Source organism: Schistocerca serialis, chromosome 2 (genome assembly GCF_023864345.2).
Source record: "Schistocerca serialis cubense isolate TAMUIC-IGC-003099 chromosome 2, iqSchSeri2.2, whole genome shotgun sequence".
NCBI classification, from domain to species: domain Eukaryota; kingdom Metazoa; phylum Arthropoda; class Insecta; order Orthoptera; family Acrididae; genus Schistocerca; species Schistocerca serialis.
The window spans coordinates 891,379,222-891,397,400 of NC_064639.1; the positions used below are offsets into that span (position 1 = coordinate 891,379,222).

At 37.4% G+C, this 18,179-nt stretch overlaps 1 protein-coding gene across 1 annotated transcript in view; it reads right to left on the reverse strand.

Annotated features, from left to right (window-relative positions):
- Positions 1–632: 632 nt before the first annotated feature.
- Positions 633–18,179, reverse strand: part of LOC126456500 (uncharacterized) — a 70,590-nt gene continuing 53,043 nt past the window's right edge. Inside the window, exons 2-4 of the mRNA XM_050092250.1 lie at positions 13,012–13,147; positions 2,472–2,740; positions 633–676 (exon numbers count right to left, since the gene is read on the reverse strand). Coding sequence (XP_049948207.1) covers positions 633–676; positions 2,472–2,740; positions 13,012–13,147 — 449 coding nt within the window. The remainder of the gene's footprint in view (positions 677–2,471; positions 2,741–13,011; positions 13,148–18,179) is intronic.

Here is an 18,179-nt window from a genome sequence, read left to right on the forward strand (position 1 = left end):
AGGTGCAGCTCTGACACTAACTACTACAGGAATTCTTCTATGAGAGGTCTCACCACTGCCCACTACACTGTCACTTATAAGTTTTGCCATCCTCCCTTTCCCACACTGTTGAGGTGCAGGCCATACCCAGTGAAACCAGATTTATTGACAGATTCAACTGGCACCACTGCAATGTGAGCCACACCCTCCGCCATCAGTGCCTTCTCCAGCCCCATAAAACATGCATAACAGCAGCATTAATACAAGGCCAATCATGATGCTGAAACAGTTGCACAAAGTGCACATTAGTGCTAGGTACTCATACATTAGTTTATACATAATGTTTTCGAAGACTTTAGTTAGTACTGAGATTAGTGAAATTGGCCTGTAGTTTGCGGGTTCAGATTTGCTTCCCTTCTCAAAGGACCAGAGTCACCATGCATAATCTGAGGGGATAAGGAAAAACACCCTCTGTATGACAAGTTTATGGAGTATGTGAATCAAGCTACAATGTAATGTATTGTTTCTTTTAGTAGGTTATTTGATATATTAAAAATATCTGTATCAAATGAATTTTTTCAAGTCTTCAACAATTTCAAGAACTGCCTCTCAATTTACCTTCCTAAAGCTGCTTAACCCTGCACCAGACGCGCTTAAGATTGTTGCATCAGCGGGCGCGTGCGGCACTCGGTGCCGCCTACATTTAAATACATAAAAAACCAGTTTTTTTAAAATTCTTTGGTGGAATTAATTATTTATTGTTTATAGCATCATTCTTAACAGCAACTTTTAATATGATCTGTATACATATATCCAAGGTGCATGGGAAAATTGAAATTGTTACAGAATATCTGACATACATTTCCAGGATATTTCCTAAGTGCTACCTTAATAACAATTCTAAATAAATTATAACCACAGATATGATTCAATTGTTTACCATTGTTAAAGCAAATTTTACAAAAACGTGTAATATGTATAAAAACTTTGTAGTAATAATAAAGAATAAGGCAGTCAGTAAACACATATCAAGAATCACACACTTTCTTCCTCCGGAGAAGCTCTGCAATCATTACATGTGACAACATTGTGGCAACGTTGCTTGCAAACGAATCTTTTGCAGCTATTGCAAGTGACAGTTTTATTTATTTATTTCCACCACAAAGATGGCACCTCCCACACCACCTTACAGTCTCATTGTGATTGGCGGGAATTGATTGATGAGGTGACAGAAATCCTTGAATATCTCATGGTAGAGTAGAGAGCTGCGCCCTTTCTTTCAAATGGCAGTCCATCAGAGCCAAGGCCAGGTTTGTTAGGTAGGTTCTTCTTCTGAATCTTTTCTCTGGATCGTTTGCAAAAAACAAGACCCGGAATTTTATCCCAGCAATATCCAGATAATGAAAAAACAACGCTAAGGGCCATCTTTTGTGGTCCTTTGTGTAGAGTAGGATGTACACACACAATCCACAGTATCGACTCCACCTTTTGTTGCATTGTAGTCCAAATTTACAACAGATTTGCCTGTAGCTGTGTCGATTTCAGCAGATTCATGCATTGACAACAGGAAAAGCGCAGCCTTATTCCTTTTTGTTTGACACGACACAAGACAGAAGTCATCTTGAAATCTGAAAAGACGATTTCCAATTTCTCGCGATCTGTTGGGCAAAAATTCCGGAGGAATTTCCTTCTTGTTCTTTTTCAATGTTCCAGTGAACGTTAGCCCATTTTCTAAATGATGCTGGGCTACAGGGTAACTACTGTAGCAGTTGTCTGTAGTTACATTCCTGTGAGTTCCCTTGATTGGCTCAACCAATCTATTCACAATATCCATTGGCTGGTTAGACGCAACATATGGTCCACGATTCTGTCTGCCGCAGTATACTTCAAAATTAAAAGTATAAAATGTCCTGCTATCGCACAATGCATACAACTTCAATCCATGCTTAGTGGGCTCATTGGGCATGTACTGAACAAAACCACAACATCTGCGAAATGGGACAAGCATTTCGTCTATGGCTGTGAACTCCCCTGGACTGTAGTTATTTCTGCAGTTGTTCAGAAATGCTGAGTGGAGATTGCAGATGGCAGTAGGTTTATTAGTTGCTAGTCATTCTTTTCTTGTAAAGTATTGTCAAACCTGAGTGACCGGAGCAAGAACAAAAAGCGCTTGTAGCTAAATGCTGCCCTTAGAATAATCATTCCTGTTCCATTTGATGCCCACAGTCCTAATACATTTGTGCGTCCTTTTTGTACAGCAATGAGAAACAGTTCTCCTAAAAGAGCCGTTACTTCAGAAGCAGTAGTAGTTTTGCAATCTCTAGCCCTCGAGTAATTCACAGATGATCTCTTGTTATTTACGTACTTGTTTGTGTTTGCAATGACATAATCAATTATCTCAGGATCAAACAATTTGAGAAAACTTTCAATTTAAGTTTTAGCTTCTCTACCATTGCGTTTCGGGCCAGGCAGGACTTTGATTATATTCTTACGTTTTGGTTTCCCTGGTAGTGCTAATGGATTATTTATCCACAAAGTTTCTTGGTCCTTACCAATATAAAAATGGCAGTCATCATGTGGCATTCCTTTCACTTCATTCCCGTCAACACATGACTGCTCAGATTCGCTGGAATGATCTGCACTTTCAATTATTTCTGCTTCCTCATCGCTGTCAGAGAAACCTGCATAATCTTCTTTGTCAGATGATTGCAGAAGAAGACGCTCAATTTCTTCTGGTGTTAGTCCTTTCCTTTGTGCGGACCTGGGAGACAGTAAAATAATTCTAACACCAAAGCAATGTTAATAACTAAACCATCATTCACCCACAGAGTTGTAAAACAAAGCTAATAATCATCAGAACATTCGACAGTGGTATGGCTACATGTACTTACATTACCAGGCGCGTGCGGTACGCAGTGCCGTCTCAGTGCAGTCGTCCATTTCACAGGTGAGTCACAGCTGTTATGGTGGGTATAATGACGGAGAAGTAATGCAGTTTGGCGTGTGACTAAACACTAAGCATATCTAGCACAACTGTTGTGTGCTCAGCACGCTGATGTAATTTTTGAATGAAAACGAAATTGGCGGCACTGTATGCCGCCACGCGCCCGCTGCAGGGTTGATGAAGGTCCAGCTTGGTAATGATATAGGTTTGTGTTCTTACGGTAATCCCTATATGTTTCATTAGGTTTTCTTATTAACTTTTACACTTCCTTTGCACAGCTTACAAAGTAATGGGTGAATGTAGTGCTTGATTTGTATAAAAAGAGGTTCCAGTACTGTGACCTTCTGGAGAGGGGGAGGGGGGTTGAAATTTAGACATTTAAAAACATTATCTGAATACTTTTCTGAGGATTTTTTAAGTACTTGTACTAGTAAAACAAAGTTCTATTATACCACATCTCAAAATCTGTGGGTACGATTTCCTTTCAAAGATATATGGGTGTAGGAGATATATGGTTGTAGAGTACCAGTGCGTACCATCACAAATCAAGCACTGGTTAAATATATCTGCTGTTATTGTAACTGTGTTATCAAGTTTTTGACTACACCTTTAGTATTATTAGTGACCAGGCTGCTTTGCATTGGTTTTAACTATTTTTTTATGAAATTAGTGTTGGATCTTTGTTAAGCCAATTGTAACTCTTTCTTGTACAGTTTCTTGGTAATTTTTTTCAGGGCTTTAATTTCATCAGAATTATTAACTTTGCTTAAGCTTTGTAATAGCAATAGTTTATTCTTTACATTCTCGCATTCTAGGGTGAACCATGGTTTTCCCTTTCTAGTTATAAGTTTTTACTTTAGTACTATATGAACACTGAAGATAGTAATTAATTAACTGTGGAAGACTTCATAATCAAGTTCGGCTTTGTACCACGTTTTAGAAGTAATTTGTTCCAGTCTGTTATGCTGATCAGGTGCACTAGTCTTTTTCAGATTGTATTTTGTTAGTACTAAGGTATTTATAGACTTAGTTAACTTATGTTGGGACTTGTTCCGGTCCACTTTTATACAAAGATTTAAATGTATTGTTAACATGATGTGGTCTGAGAAAACAAATTCTTTCACACTGACTATATACATAACATGAAGACAGTTGACAAAGACGTTATCTAAGCGTGCTTTAGGTCTAGTACGTTTTGAATTAATGTAATGGAAATTGTGTGAATTTAGGATATTCAGTAAGTTTTTAAACCAAGGTTTGTTACACACTCTTTCACTTAAGTAGGTGACAGCAAAAATTAAAATGCAGTATACCAACAGCAATCAAATCTGTAGAGATAGTGAGAAAAAAATGAAGATTAATTTTCTTAAGTTTTGAAAAAACTGTCAGATGTTTCATTGGTCTTGTACTATCTGCTTTTACCCATCCATGACAGAGAGGACGTGAATTTCTGTTTAGTTCACTAATAATGTGAAATATATTAATTCTTATAGTAATAAGCGGAAAGCCCATTCCGCTTATTAGTTTTTTATTTTAAATGACCTATTTGTCTGCATCATCAGTACTTGAAACACTATAGAGAAGCAAGAAATTTAAGCATAAGAAGGCTTGACACCTTACTGCCTTCAAAGAAGAGGAGGCAAATCACTTAACGGCTAGAAGAAATATCTAATAATCTAAAATTACATGTTAAAGATTTTTTGTGTTTACAAAAAATCACAAGCTTGACTGTCTGGAGTGTGCATTCCTGTTCGTAAATTAGCTGAGACACACGGTCCCCAGCAAACTAACTATTGTTGCACCTTTTGTATGGCACCAGCAAATTTCCATCGTAATTATTATTCTTAAAATTTTAATTGATCTGTAGATTATGTGGCCGAGTACCCTGTCTAAGTTATTTAGACAAGTATTTCATCTGAGTTAGGGGGCTCTGTAATTATATGCTAATTTAACTTTGAAATTACGGGTATCATATGTGATTTAATTGAAGTGTTTCAACACACGTCCATCTGAAATCACGTGTTCTGAGGTCTAAGTCACTGGAAACGTAGATCACAGTACCATCCTTTTCGTTTCGAGATCTGCAAAAACTGATGCGTATTTATAACCTCCTTGTTTATAGTATTCTATTTGTTCTTGTTTAATCCAGTGTTAGGATAAATAGAGGAAAGAATACTTATTTTGTGTTAAAGACTCCTCCAGTATTTTAGTTTATTAAGTAAAATTAGGACCATTCAAATCTGTGCTATAGAAGTCTCCCTCTAGTCACCATCAAAATCAGTTTTCCATCAGTCACGTACTTTATGGTATCTTCATTAATTCCCAACAGATTTCATGGTATTTCCCTATACAGCACGGTCTTCGCCTAATCCAGTGGGGCTCAAACTTTTTTGCCCAAAAGTCAATATCGAAATTGTAGGGCGGAATTTTGGCTTTAGGAAAGGTAAAGGCATGAGAGAGGCAATTCTAATATTGCAGTTCATAATGGAAGCAAGACTAAGACACATTCATAGGATTTGTCAACATGGAAAAAGCATTCAACAATGTAAAATGGCGCAAGATGCTTGAAATTCTGAAAAAAATAGGGGGTAAGCTATAGGGAGAGACGGCTCATATACAATATTTACAACAGCCATGAGGGAATAATAAGAGTGAACAACCAAGAACGAAGTGCTCGTATTAAAAAGGGTGTAAGACAAGGATATAGGCTTTCACCCTACTGGTCAATCTGCACATCAAAGAAGCAATGATTGAAATAAACAAAGGTTCAGGAGTGGAATTAAAATTCAAGGTGAAAGGATATCAGTGATACGATTCGCTGATGAGATTGCTATCCTGAGTGAAAGTGAAGAAGAATTACATTATCTGCTGAATGGAATGAACAGTCTAATGAGTACAGAGTATGCACTGAGAGTAAATCAAAGAAAGACAAAGGTAATGAGAAGTAGTAGAAATGAGAATAGTGAGAAACTTAACATCAGGATTGATGGTCACGAAGTAGATGAAGTTAAGGAATTCTGCTACCTAGGTAGTAAAATGACCAATGACGGACAGAGCAAGGAAGACATCAAAAGCAGACTAGCAATGGCAAAAAGGGCATTCCTGGCCAAGAGAAATCTACTAATATCAAATATCGGTCTTAATTTGAGGAATAAATTTCTGAGAATGTATGTTTGGTAGTGAAACATGGACAGTGGAAAAACTGGAACAGAAGAGAATCGAAGCAATGGAAGCGAATGTTGAAAATTAGGTGGACTGATAAGGTAAGTAATGAGGAGGTTCTACACAGAATCTGAGAAGAAAGGAATATGTGGAAAACACTGATAGGGAGAAGAGACAGGATGATAGGACATATGTTAAGACATCAGGGAATGACTTCCATGGTACTAGATGGAGCTGCAGAGGGCGAAAACTGTAGTGGAAGACAGATTTTGAATACACCCAGCAAATAATTGAGGCTGTAGGTTGCAAGTGCTACTCTGAGATGAAGAGGTTAGCACAGGAGAGGAATTCGTGGAAGGCTGCATCAAACCAGTCAGAAGACTGATGGGGGGAGGGGGGCGGGGGGCGGCACCTTGGGCTAAATATGAACTGATCATAATATTAATGGATAACCTATATAAATTAGTATGTCATGAGCCACCAATAGACTACCTGTAGTAAGGGAGTAATAGGTTCCACTGACAAAGTAATAAATGTTAAAAGTCTTACTCTATTCAACATACTTCATATTTAATTCTATTTTAGATTACTGCCTCCCTCCCCCATCCTACAACTGTTACACTAATTGCCTGATGAATTGTCATCTTGGTGAGTGGGTGATTAATTGTAATTACATTTACATGTATTATACGGTATGAGAGACAATGGCAAATGTTTAGTATCCATTCTGATTGCCATTTTTCTTCTTCTCATTGCTTTGTATTAGAACAGCCTTAATTTCATATTTCTTGCTACAAATATTTACCAAATTTGTGGGTGACCATCTCTATAACGTGCAGTTATGAATTCATGGTACTTCCATGTCAAAATTTATACCATAGTACCTGATCCATACAAGTCGTGCAGGCCTGTGAGTTGCCACCCTCCAAGGTAAGTGGCCAACTTCACTTAGCTCACGGCCACATTCACGAATGTCAGTTAAAATCAAGCACATCTTAAAATATCACTCTGTCTGTGAAGTATTTTTATTTGTTACTGAACAAAAAACTGAAGTTCCCTCCTTGCTTCTGTCTGTATAATGATGTAATCTCAGAAACTACAGGGAATCTGAACCAGTTTTGACTGCTGGATTGACTCATAAGAAAGGTTTGTGTGCATAATTTATAAATATTTTGTGGAAATTTGCTCAAGCATGATGAATTAAATTCTGCCAGCACTGTAAAATGATTACTTTTTCATCTAGTGGTACAGCCACTGTAACTCCAGAAAGTAGTGAAGTGTGGTGTAATATCCTGTCAACTTCGCATGGTGCACTCCGGATAACAATAAAGAGGTTACAAATAGAGGTTGCCAGACAATCTTTGGATCTCTTGGCTAAAGCACATGATGCCTTACAATACAGCAAATTTAACAGGCCCTTCTCAGGGCCACCTGACAAGTCTTTGACCATGTATCGAGATCTGCCACCTCACTGCAGAAGTGATAATCCAGCTAAATGCCAGGTCCTGCATAAAATTCTGGTAGATAATTTGATGTCTCACCCTTTCACAAAACCCATATTGACAGTAAAGACCGCTTAACAAAAGAGATAAAATACCGGGATATGACTTGTTAGGAGCCACATACCATCATACTTACAATCACTATGTATGTTCACTCTTACATGAACTTTCCTGATTAAGACATCCATCACCAACACCACTCACGAAGTTGCCATCAAATTAAGGGAAATAGCTACGAGTAATATATAAAACTCCCACCACCAACTCAACATCCAAAAGCTTTCCTCTAGTGCTCCACCGAGCAGTCTATGCTGGAGACAAACAGTCACCACACACAATGGAAATAGAGGACCAACAATAGCAATGGCGAAACACTAACAAGCTGGGCTGATAATAATCTATTACTGCTTTTTGATGCAAAAGTGAAGGGATCTTTTAAATCAGCTGCTAGAAACCTAGTATACAACCATGGTTTGGACTTCGTAAGCAAAGACGATGAGAACATACTGCTACAAGGGACCCACAGAATACTTCAAGACTTCCTACCTAGCCAACATAGACCAGTTCTAATTGAAATAGGAGTAAGTGTCTCCTTGATAAGGTCCTATCCCTGTCCAAGATGGAATTTTTAGAAGGCAGGCTGGAGGAACTTCTCCAGCCACCTTGACAAATGCTTAGGCTGGACTCCACCCACTATCAAAAGCTACCAGAGGTTCACAGGAGCAGTGACAGACAGCAAAGAAGACCATCCCTAGACGTTTCAGTAAGGAGTACATATCAGGATTGAATAGGATGTTAAGAACTATTCATACATTTAGTGTGAAGAACTATTCATATGCGAGTTCCTCCAAGGAGGAGACAGACAGGTAGCTGATGACCTGATAAGTACAATGGACATGGCTCGTCATAAGAAATGAACAGAGACAGTCATGAACTTGGACCTGAAAAGATCTGGCAGAGAAGCCTGGGCACTTTTAAAGTAAAAAGGCAAAATGCTAACAACGCAAGAGGTGAAATGGCCTTGCACCTACACAGGACTGTGAATCATGTTATGACTACTTCAAGTACCCCATGGGACAAAGCACATGTCACCCATATCAAACATGAATTCACAGGTTCAAAGACATCTAGTCCTGACCGTATTTTCTCAGGCATTTGGTGTCAAGGAAACAACAATGTCAGTCGAAGAAGTCAAAGCAGGAAAGGCACCAGGGCCTGATGTAGTTCATCCTGAGTTCCTCCTGAACTGTGGTAAATATATCAAAAATGACTAGCAGAGTTGTTTACTGGTATCCTGATGAGAGGGGGAGTCATGAAGAGATAGAAAAATTCTAATGTCATTGCTATCCTTAAGCCACAAAAATCAAGCAATGAGCCAAGAAGCTACTGCCCAATAGTCTTTGTTAACTGAATGTACAACCTTCTTGAAAGAGTCATCTACAAAAGAATTTCTGATATAATAATATAGAAAATTCTGATTGAACAAGCTTTTTTTTTGCCCAAAAAAAGCCATACACACCAAATAATGTCACTCATGGCCTGCATAAAAGCAGGTGTTCACAAGAATTTAAAAACATCAACTACATTTATAGATCTCTCAGCAGCTTATGACACAGTATGGATAAACAGTCTTCTCTACAACCTCATTCAAATAACCCCATGCAGAAAAACAGCCCAATATATTAATAGAATGTCTGCTGGAAAGTCATTCTGGGTCATACTGGCCAACAGGGTAAGTGCTTGAAAGACTAAATTATGGATGACCTCAGGAATCCATCCTTGCCCCACTCCTGCTCAATCTGCAGATCTCCGATATGCCTGAAACTAGATCTCTTTAAGTTTGAACACACTGATGACTGTATGCTGGCAATGGGACATAGAAGAAATGGAAGTCATGTTAACATCTTGTTTGGCGACAATGGGAATCTACTTTCGGAGATGGAGACTGAAGCCAAACTCCAAAGAGAGCAGATACAGCTTACTTTCATTTGTGCAGCGTAGCAACGGATACACAGCTCCAGGTCTATTTTGGTGACAGACTGCTTCACCACAATCAGCACCAAAAATGTCTAGGCGTTATGTTCCACCATACACTACCCGACCAGAATCATCTGAGAAACACTTCCGTGAAGATACTAACTAGAAACCATTTCCTGCATAAGCTGTGCGATACAACTTGGGGCTCCACTGCTGAAACACTGTGCACTTCAGCACTTGGACTTGTGTACTCTTCTGCTAAATATGGTGTTCCCGTACGCTCAACAGCACATGCATACAAACTCTCGATGCACTGCTGAACAATACAATGAGAATCTTCAGTAGTACCCTCCTATCGACCCCATCAAATGGCTGTCCATATTGAGCCACAGTCCGCCCTTAGCACTTCAATGAAAAGCAGCTCTACCCTACAAGTTTAAAAGCATACAAGGCATTCCATCTCCCTATCCATCAAGACATGGTTATCCTAGAAAGAAACTGCTTTAATCAAGAAAACAACCATCCATGGAACTACACATGTATCCAACCAAGTCAATGGAATCATGGGAACGAGACTGGGCAGAGGCTTGTGTTCCACATTGCCAGAACTTTCCTTGCATAAGAACATAAGAAAGAAACCTGCTGCCTTTGACCAATCATGCAGAATGTGGACAATGAGTAACAGATTAAACATCAATCATGGCAGAAGCATGGAGTCTCTTCACAGATGGAGTAAGGATACATCTTCAATCCTGTGACATCCAAGGATTTCTACAAGCCCTTATTTTTTTACCTATTGATCCCCTGCTGACTTCACTATTTCATCTCTCACAGCTAGTCATTCATCTTCTACTGGATTCCTTTTCCCTGTTGTAGTCAATCACTGCCCCATGCTCCCTCTGAAACACTAAATGTCTGGTTCTTTCAACACATCCAGGCCTCATCTCCTTAATTTCCTAACTTGTTGCAATTTCTTTAGTTTTAATCTACAGTGCATAACTGATAAACTGTTGTTGGAATCCACATGTGTTCCTGAAAATGTCTTAGAATTTAAAATCTGGTTCTGAAATCTCTATCCTACCATTATAAAATTAAACTGAAACCTCCCAGTGTCTTCAGGTCTCTTCCACGTATACAGTTTCCTTTCAAGATTCTTAAACTAAGTGTTAGCAATGACTAAATTATGTCCTGTGCAAAATTCTACCAAATGGCTTCCTCTTTCATTTCTTTCTTCCAGTCCATATTCCCCTACAATTTTTCCTTCTCTTCCTTTTCCTACTACAATTCCAGTCCCCCATCACTATTAAATTTTTATCTCCATTAACTATCTGAATTAATTCATACATTTCTTCAATCTCTTCAACTGTGGAGCTAGTTGGCATATAAACATTTAAGGTGTGGGCTAGTATTTATCTTGGCTACAATAATTTGTTCACTATGCTGTTCACAGTAGCTCACCCGCATTCCTACTTTCCTATGCATTATTAAGCTTACTTCTGTACTACCCCTATTTGATTTTGTATTAATAACCCTGTCATCAACTAACCAAAAATCCGCTCCTCCTGCCATCGAACTTCACTAATTTCCACTACATCTAATTTTAACATATCCATTTCCCTTCAGGCACTTCCTTCCCTTCAACTTAGGTGCAATTAAATTAGTGTCAATAGCTCTTATATTACAAGCAATAGCAAACAAAAATGATTCTGGCCTGAGCTGCCGCAGTTGACAGTCGTGTGCACGAGGTGTGCTTGCTTGTGTGTATGAATGGGTGTGTGTTTCTTTATTTCCCTTTTGCTGATGAAGGCTGTGGCCAAAAGCTTTGTGTAAGTGTCTTAATTGTGCCTGTCTGCAGCTTAATGTGTCTTTATGATAAGTAGCAATCTGTTTTTTCCTACACTGTTGAAATTCCCTAAAAGACAATTAGGTCATTTCATAATGAGTTGGCATAGTTGTGAGCTCTCTTACAGCTCTCCACCCTCTGTAGCTGCAAATGAAGTTCCACGGCAGAATCAGTACCACTGCATAGCAGGTCCACTACAATAAGAAAGAACGAGAAGGCGACTGTAAATCATTAGTAAGTTAGAAACACTCTTTAACAACACTGAGGTGACAGACCAATCAAGAAGTGATAATTTCTTTACAACTCATAACTACAGCCACTGTTTAGACATTACATTTGGAGCCAAGGTGAAAGAGACACACAAGAAGTGCTGAAATAGGAGAGGTTGTGAGATACAAAAAGGAATTTTCAAGAAATAACAAAAATTTTCCCAAGAGTAACCGAGGTAAACAACGAAGAAGATATAGGCAAAACTATGCAGAAGTGTCACCCAATATAATTGTTATATTTAAGTAGTAGTTATGTGGTGACTATAAAACCAATGAAGTGTGATTTAGCACAACAGAATGCATAAATGAGATTACTTGATAATAACAACCACATGAACAACAAGAAATAGTCATGTGTTGAAATAACTGCAAGAAACATTATGTTGATGACATTGAACAGTCAACCAACGATGGCAGTGCAGCAGCGCTTCACACCGAAGCAGCTGAGCAGCAGACTATGGCAATGGTCACACACACACACACACACACACACACACACACACACACACACACACACACACTAGTATAATATGGGCTGTTCATGAGAATAACCTACATTCCACTAAAGGCCATCATGCTAGTGACAAGACGGTTAAACATTTTATGTAGCGTGAAAAATATATTGTGTGTGTCCCAATCTGTGATGTGTACAGATGGTGCAGATATAGTGATTTAACAGCAGGGGCAAGGCACTAAGTAAGCATGAATATACGTTACATACATATCCGAAAATGGAAAAATAAGCTTTGATACTTATACTTGGTAAAGAAAACAATTATTAACTAAAAAATTGGCTACCTTCATGTATGATCCTTCATGTTCCATGGAGAAATTGAATTGAGCCAGACACATTTATTTCGGTATTATTAATGATTTATTAGAAAGCATGGTGTGCTAATAAAAGTTGTAATTAGTTAGTTAATTTATTTTACATGACATCTTTCATCTTCGTGGGGGAGATCTGTGATGTAACAAGTTGTTCCACCTCTTCCTCACAATCAAATGAAAGATGTTTGGATAAAAACGTTTAGGTAGTTAGCATGTAAATAATACTCACTGTACGCATGCCACAGTTTTGTTTTGAGCAGATACAATGAGAGAAATGTGAGCACAGGATGTCAAGAGGCCCTACCTGCTCTGGAAGTGTTTAATCACAAGGTTCAACCCAGCTCACAATCAACTTCATAAATTTATTATGACAAGAAAGTAACTAAAAGATTTGTTCACTCCTGTACCAACTTGTGAGAACCAGAGTTTGTATTATACAAAACTGTAATAATATCCCTAATTTTTTAAATGAACGTACTATTATTTGCTAACATATGGTATACTTACACAAAATCTGATAGTTCCAAATCTGTGTCTTTTTTCATTTCTTTCACCTTTGTTACAGCTTCACAAATAAATTGTTTGTTGAGTAGTATGTCATCAATTTCAAATGCAGTTTGGGACATTTCTTCAACCCCACCATCTAGAAAGATATTAATATACTGAAGAATATTTTGTCACTTTTGTTCAATTATTAAATCAAATTTACACTCTCCATAACATATTCTATTTTCACAAATAAAAATGAGAGAGAGAACACAAAACGGGCAGGAAGGAAGCAGACAACTTTTAGAGGGATTTGTATCAATTATATCTTGAACTAGAAAAACATTGTCACTTATCAGCAGTGGTGGTAAGGTTGTTATTTCTAAAGATTCATGTTATCCATCTTGCCTCAATTAGTCTATTAACCATGTTTCATATAGTTACCAAGACTGAACCTGTCATGAAAGTGCATTTAATGGTGTATGGTAAGGCTTCCACATCCATCATCTGTCCTACAGCACAGCGGAGAAGAACACACTAAGTCTTTATCTAAAGAATCAACAATGACAACCACACATCTCCTCCTCCCCCCCCCCCCTCCACACACACACCTTGGTAATGATGCAATTGTTTATTTCTGCAGGCACTGGGTTGTTTTTGACCAAGAATTGTTTATCTTCTCTATCTGTATATCATCCGGTGTAGCTGCTGTGTTGTTGTTAATTAGTTCAGTGGCTATCTGAACTTCATCTACATCACTACTCTGTAATTCACATTAAACACAGGGTTCATCAAATCACCTTCAGACTATTTCTCTACGGTTCCATTCTCCAACAGTGTGAAGGAAAAATGAACACAATCTTTTTATATGCACTCTGATTTTCCTTACTTTATTATGAAGATCATGTCTCCCTATGTAGGTGAGTGCCAACAAAATATTACTGCATTCAGAAGAGAAAGTTGGCAGTTAAAATTTCGGAGGAGATTTCAGCACAACAGAAAACGTCTGTTTCAATGATTGCCACCCCAAATTGCGTATTATTTCTGTGACAAACTCTCCCCTATTTCACGATAATACAGAACCAGTTGCCCTTCTTTGAACTTTAACATCCTCCGTTAGCCCTATCTGATAAAGACCCCATACTGGGCAGCAATAATCCAGAAGAGGACTGACAAGCATGGTGCATGCAGTCTCTTTAACAGACCTGTTGTACCTTTTAAGTGTTCTGCCAATAAAATGCAGTCTTTGGTTCGCCTTGCCCACAACATTACCTATTCATCACTCCAATTCAAGTTGTTCATAATTGTAATTCCTAGGTATATAGTTGAATTGACAGATTTTTGATTTGTTCAATTTATCATGTAAGTGAATTGTAACAGATTCCATTTAGTACTCATGTGGATGATCTCACTTTTCATTATTTGGACTCAACTGCTACTTTGCACAGCATACAAGTATCTTATCTAAATCATATTGCAATTGGATTTTATCTTCTGATGACTTCCCTAGATGGTAAATGACAGCATCACCTGCAAACAATATAAGTCGAGTGCTCAGTGTAATGGATCTGGGAGATGTTATTTTTTTTACCGTATTTGTCGATACTGAATTGAAAATGTTTTCTTATATTTTTGTCAGAATTTATTATAATTTGTCTTATTATATGTTAATTTACTTCTGTTTTTGAGAGTAAAAGCATATTGATTACTATTAGAAAATGTCACAAGATTTTAAACATGGCTGCAGCAGCAACTGTTAAAATTCTTCACAATAAAGGATGGCAGCCAAAAACAGTTGCAGGATAGAATTTTTTTATTAAAATTCTTGACCAAGGTTTCGGTACATATAAATATACCTTCATCAGAAGTACATTTCCTGAATAGAAAGACACATTCATTAGAAAAGCCATATCAACGAAAGTGAGAAACAGAAGCTTAAATAACGGTGAAATTGCTAAAGTAATACAGGCACACAATCTTTAGTACTTACTAAAATTACATCATGCACTGGAGAATAATGAAACAATTATGCCAAAAGGCGTCGTCAGTAATTAAAATATCATCTCCATTTGTACAACATGTGTAATGGGTACAGGATCAAAGCGAACAGTTTAACAATGTTACTTCGCCTATGAACTGTTGAGACACGAGTGTGAAGGCACTAAGGTAGATTGTTTCGCCGAGAGAGGGCACTTGCATGTGCCAGACTCGCGCATATTACAATCCATAAATACATACATAAGCACATCAAAATTATTAAAGGTTGTGTTAATTCAAGCTTTGTCTTAATAAATAAAGCGTATCACGCCAATTAAAGACATTTATGTAAACTAGAAATATAGAACCAAATTTACCTGTGTCCTAGTGTCAAACGGATAAAGCTTGCGCTTGGAACATCTAACGAGAGAGGGCACTACTGTAATGCGCGAGAGTCTCGCGTAACGTAGGCAGTGAAATACATACTAGCGAAACAACCAAAATGTTATAATAAAACAAAACCATCTGTCTGTATGAATAAAACATAGTAGTCATTTAACCACACGTCCACATTGAAATTCATAATTAACAAACATCACAATATTGGAGCACGAGAAGAACTCAGCACTAAGTCCGGTGTATACAAAATTACTTGTAACGACTGCCCAAACTATTACATAGGGCAGACAGGTAGACCCATTAAAGTTAGGTATAAAGAACACAAGTTAGGTAAAAATGGGGAAAACGTATATAATTCCACCTTTGCTGAACATCTATGGCTCTTACAGCACACGCCAAGAGAACTGGACGACGTAGAGCTGCTTCATGAAGCTGATAAAGGTGACAAACTAGACTTGCTCGAAGAATTAGAGATTTTCAAGCATCTGTCTCTAAAAGATGGTTTTGTTCTTAATGAACAGGTGCAGCTTCGAAACAAAAATTTTTTAGACAGTTTCAAACCCCTCATTGCCTTAATGTAATATAGTCTGGCTGACTAGGAGTTATTTTCTTGCTTGTTGATGCCGGTGAAATGCGCTTTTCCTATCTTGTTGGGATCTACATATTGTGATGTTTGTTAATTATGAATTTCAATGTGGACGTGTGGTTAAATGACTACTATGTTTTATTCATACAGACAGATGGTTTTGTTTTATTATAACATTTTGGTTGTTTCGCTAGTATGTATTTCACTGCCTACGTTACGCGAGACTCTCGCGCATTACAGTAGTGCCCTCTCTCGTTAGATGTTCCAAGCGCAAGCTTTATCCATTTGACACTAGGACACAGGTAAATTTGGTTCTATATTTCTAGTTTACATAAATGTCTTTAATTGGCGTGATACGCTTTATTTATTAAGACAAAGTTTGAATTAACACAACCTTTAATAATTTTGATGCGCTTATGTATGTATTTATGGATTGTAATATGCGCGAGTCTGGCACATGCAAGTGCCCTCTCTCGGCGAAACAATCTACCTTAGTGCCTTCACACTCGTGTCTCAACAGTTCATAGGCGAAGTAACATTGTTAAACTGTTCGCTTTGATCCTGTACCCATTACACATGTTGTACAAATGGAGATGATATTTTAATTACTGACGACGCCTTTTGGCATAATTGTTTCATTATTCTCCAGTGCATGATGTAATTTTAGTAAGTACTAAAGATTGTGTGCCTGTATTACTTTAGCAATTTCACCGTTATTTAAGCTTCTGTTTCTCACTTTCGTTGATATGGCTTTTCTAATGAATGTGTCTTTCTATTTAGGAAATGTACTTCTGATGAAGGTATATTTATATGTACCGAAACCTTGGTCAAGAATTTTAATAAAAAAATTCTATCCTGCAACTGTTTTTGGCTGCCATCCTTTATTGTGAAGAATTAGAAAATGTATCGAAGAATAGCAAAGAAACTGATTGTGTAAAATATCTTTGACGTTGGAGTAGTCTTTGACTATAGTCAGTCCGAGTCGGAAGCTAACTCTTGGTGTGTGTTGACGGAAGAACAATGTGAAGGTCGCCGTCATACATAATTTTGAATTATGTTACTATTATTTTTGTATTATCTGAAAAGAAGAAACTACATTGGAAGAAACTGTATTTGAAACACCAAAATGAGAGAAACACGCTGAACCACGCCATTTTCTGCAGCCGACAACGATGCATTGTGGAATCATACTTAGACAACTGAAGCCAAGACTTATATTTGCTTGCAAACGTCTAATGGAAAAGGTACTGTCACGAAATATGGCAAATTTAAGTTTATAAAAAATAGTGACCATATTTTCAACTTGTGTAATAGCCGGGATGCCATATTTCAACTGGGGACTGTAGCCGGGATATTGTGTTCACGAGATCTTCAACAGTGCTACGAGGAAGAAAATTTTTGTATGTTAATACCAGTTTCTTCAGAATGTGTGTTACAGTGTTTGTGTTCATCGGGAAGTAAAAGTTTTGGAGAAGAAATGTTTCAGCAAAAAATACAATTTTCGACAGAAGAAAATACTTCAAGAATTTTGGTCAACAATCACATGGATGGAAAACATGGTTTTGCAAAAGTAGAAGAGTGTTCCAGATAAGTCACGAATCCCTTGTATTTTGTTAAAACAATATTTTTATCTTGTTTTGTATTGTTGTGTATAAATTTTTGTTCTTCACAATGACTTATGAGATTTTCGAGAGTATTGTGCCTAAAGTAGAAAGTAGTAATTTAATGGACTTCGAACATCAGGACAGGTCAAATGAAACAGAAAGAACTGATCAATTTGATTTAAAAAGTTTTCTTGTAAATTTCACGAAAGAAATTAAACAATCAGTTGACGACAATAAGACATACTGGGATGAAAAAATTGATAACATTTTGTTGCAAGTCCAAGCAGTCAATACCCAAGTGGGTGAGCTTTCGAACAGAGTTGGCAGTGTTGAGGAAAAAATTGAATCTGTGGAAGCAAAAGTAAATGAAATTGATGCTAAATTGAGCGGTGAAATTAATACTGTAAAAAATGAGTTACTGGTAGATAGGGAAAGAAATTTAATTGATTTTAATGAGATAAAAGGGGAAATTAAAAATTTGGATGAGAATACAAAAGTTTTAGTTAAAAATGTACAACAAGAAACTGACAATCGTTTGGTTACTCTAGAAGAAAAAGTAGAATGCAATGATTTGGAAAACAAAAAATCTGTTAAAGAACTTAGCGAAAAAATTGAAAGTTTTG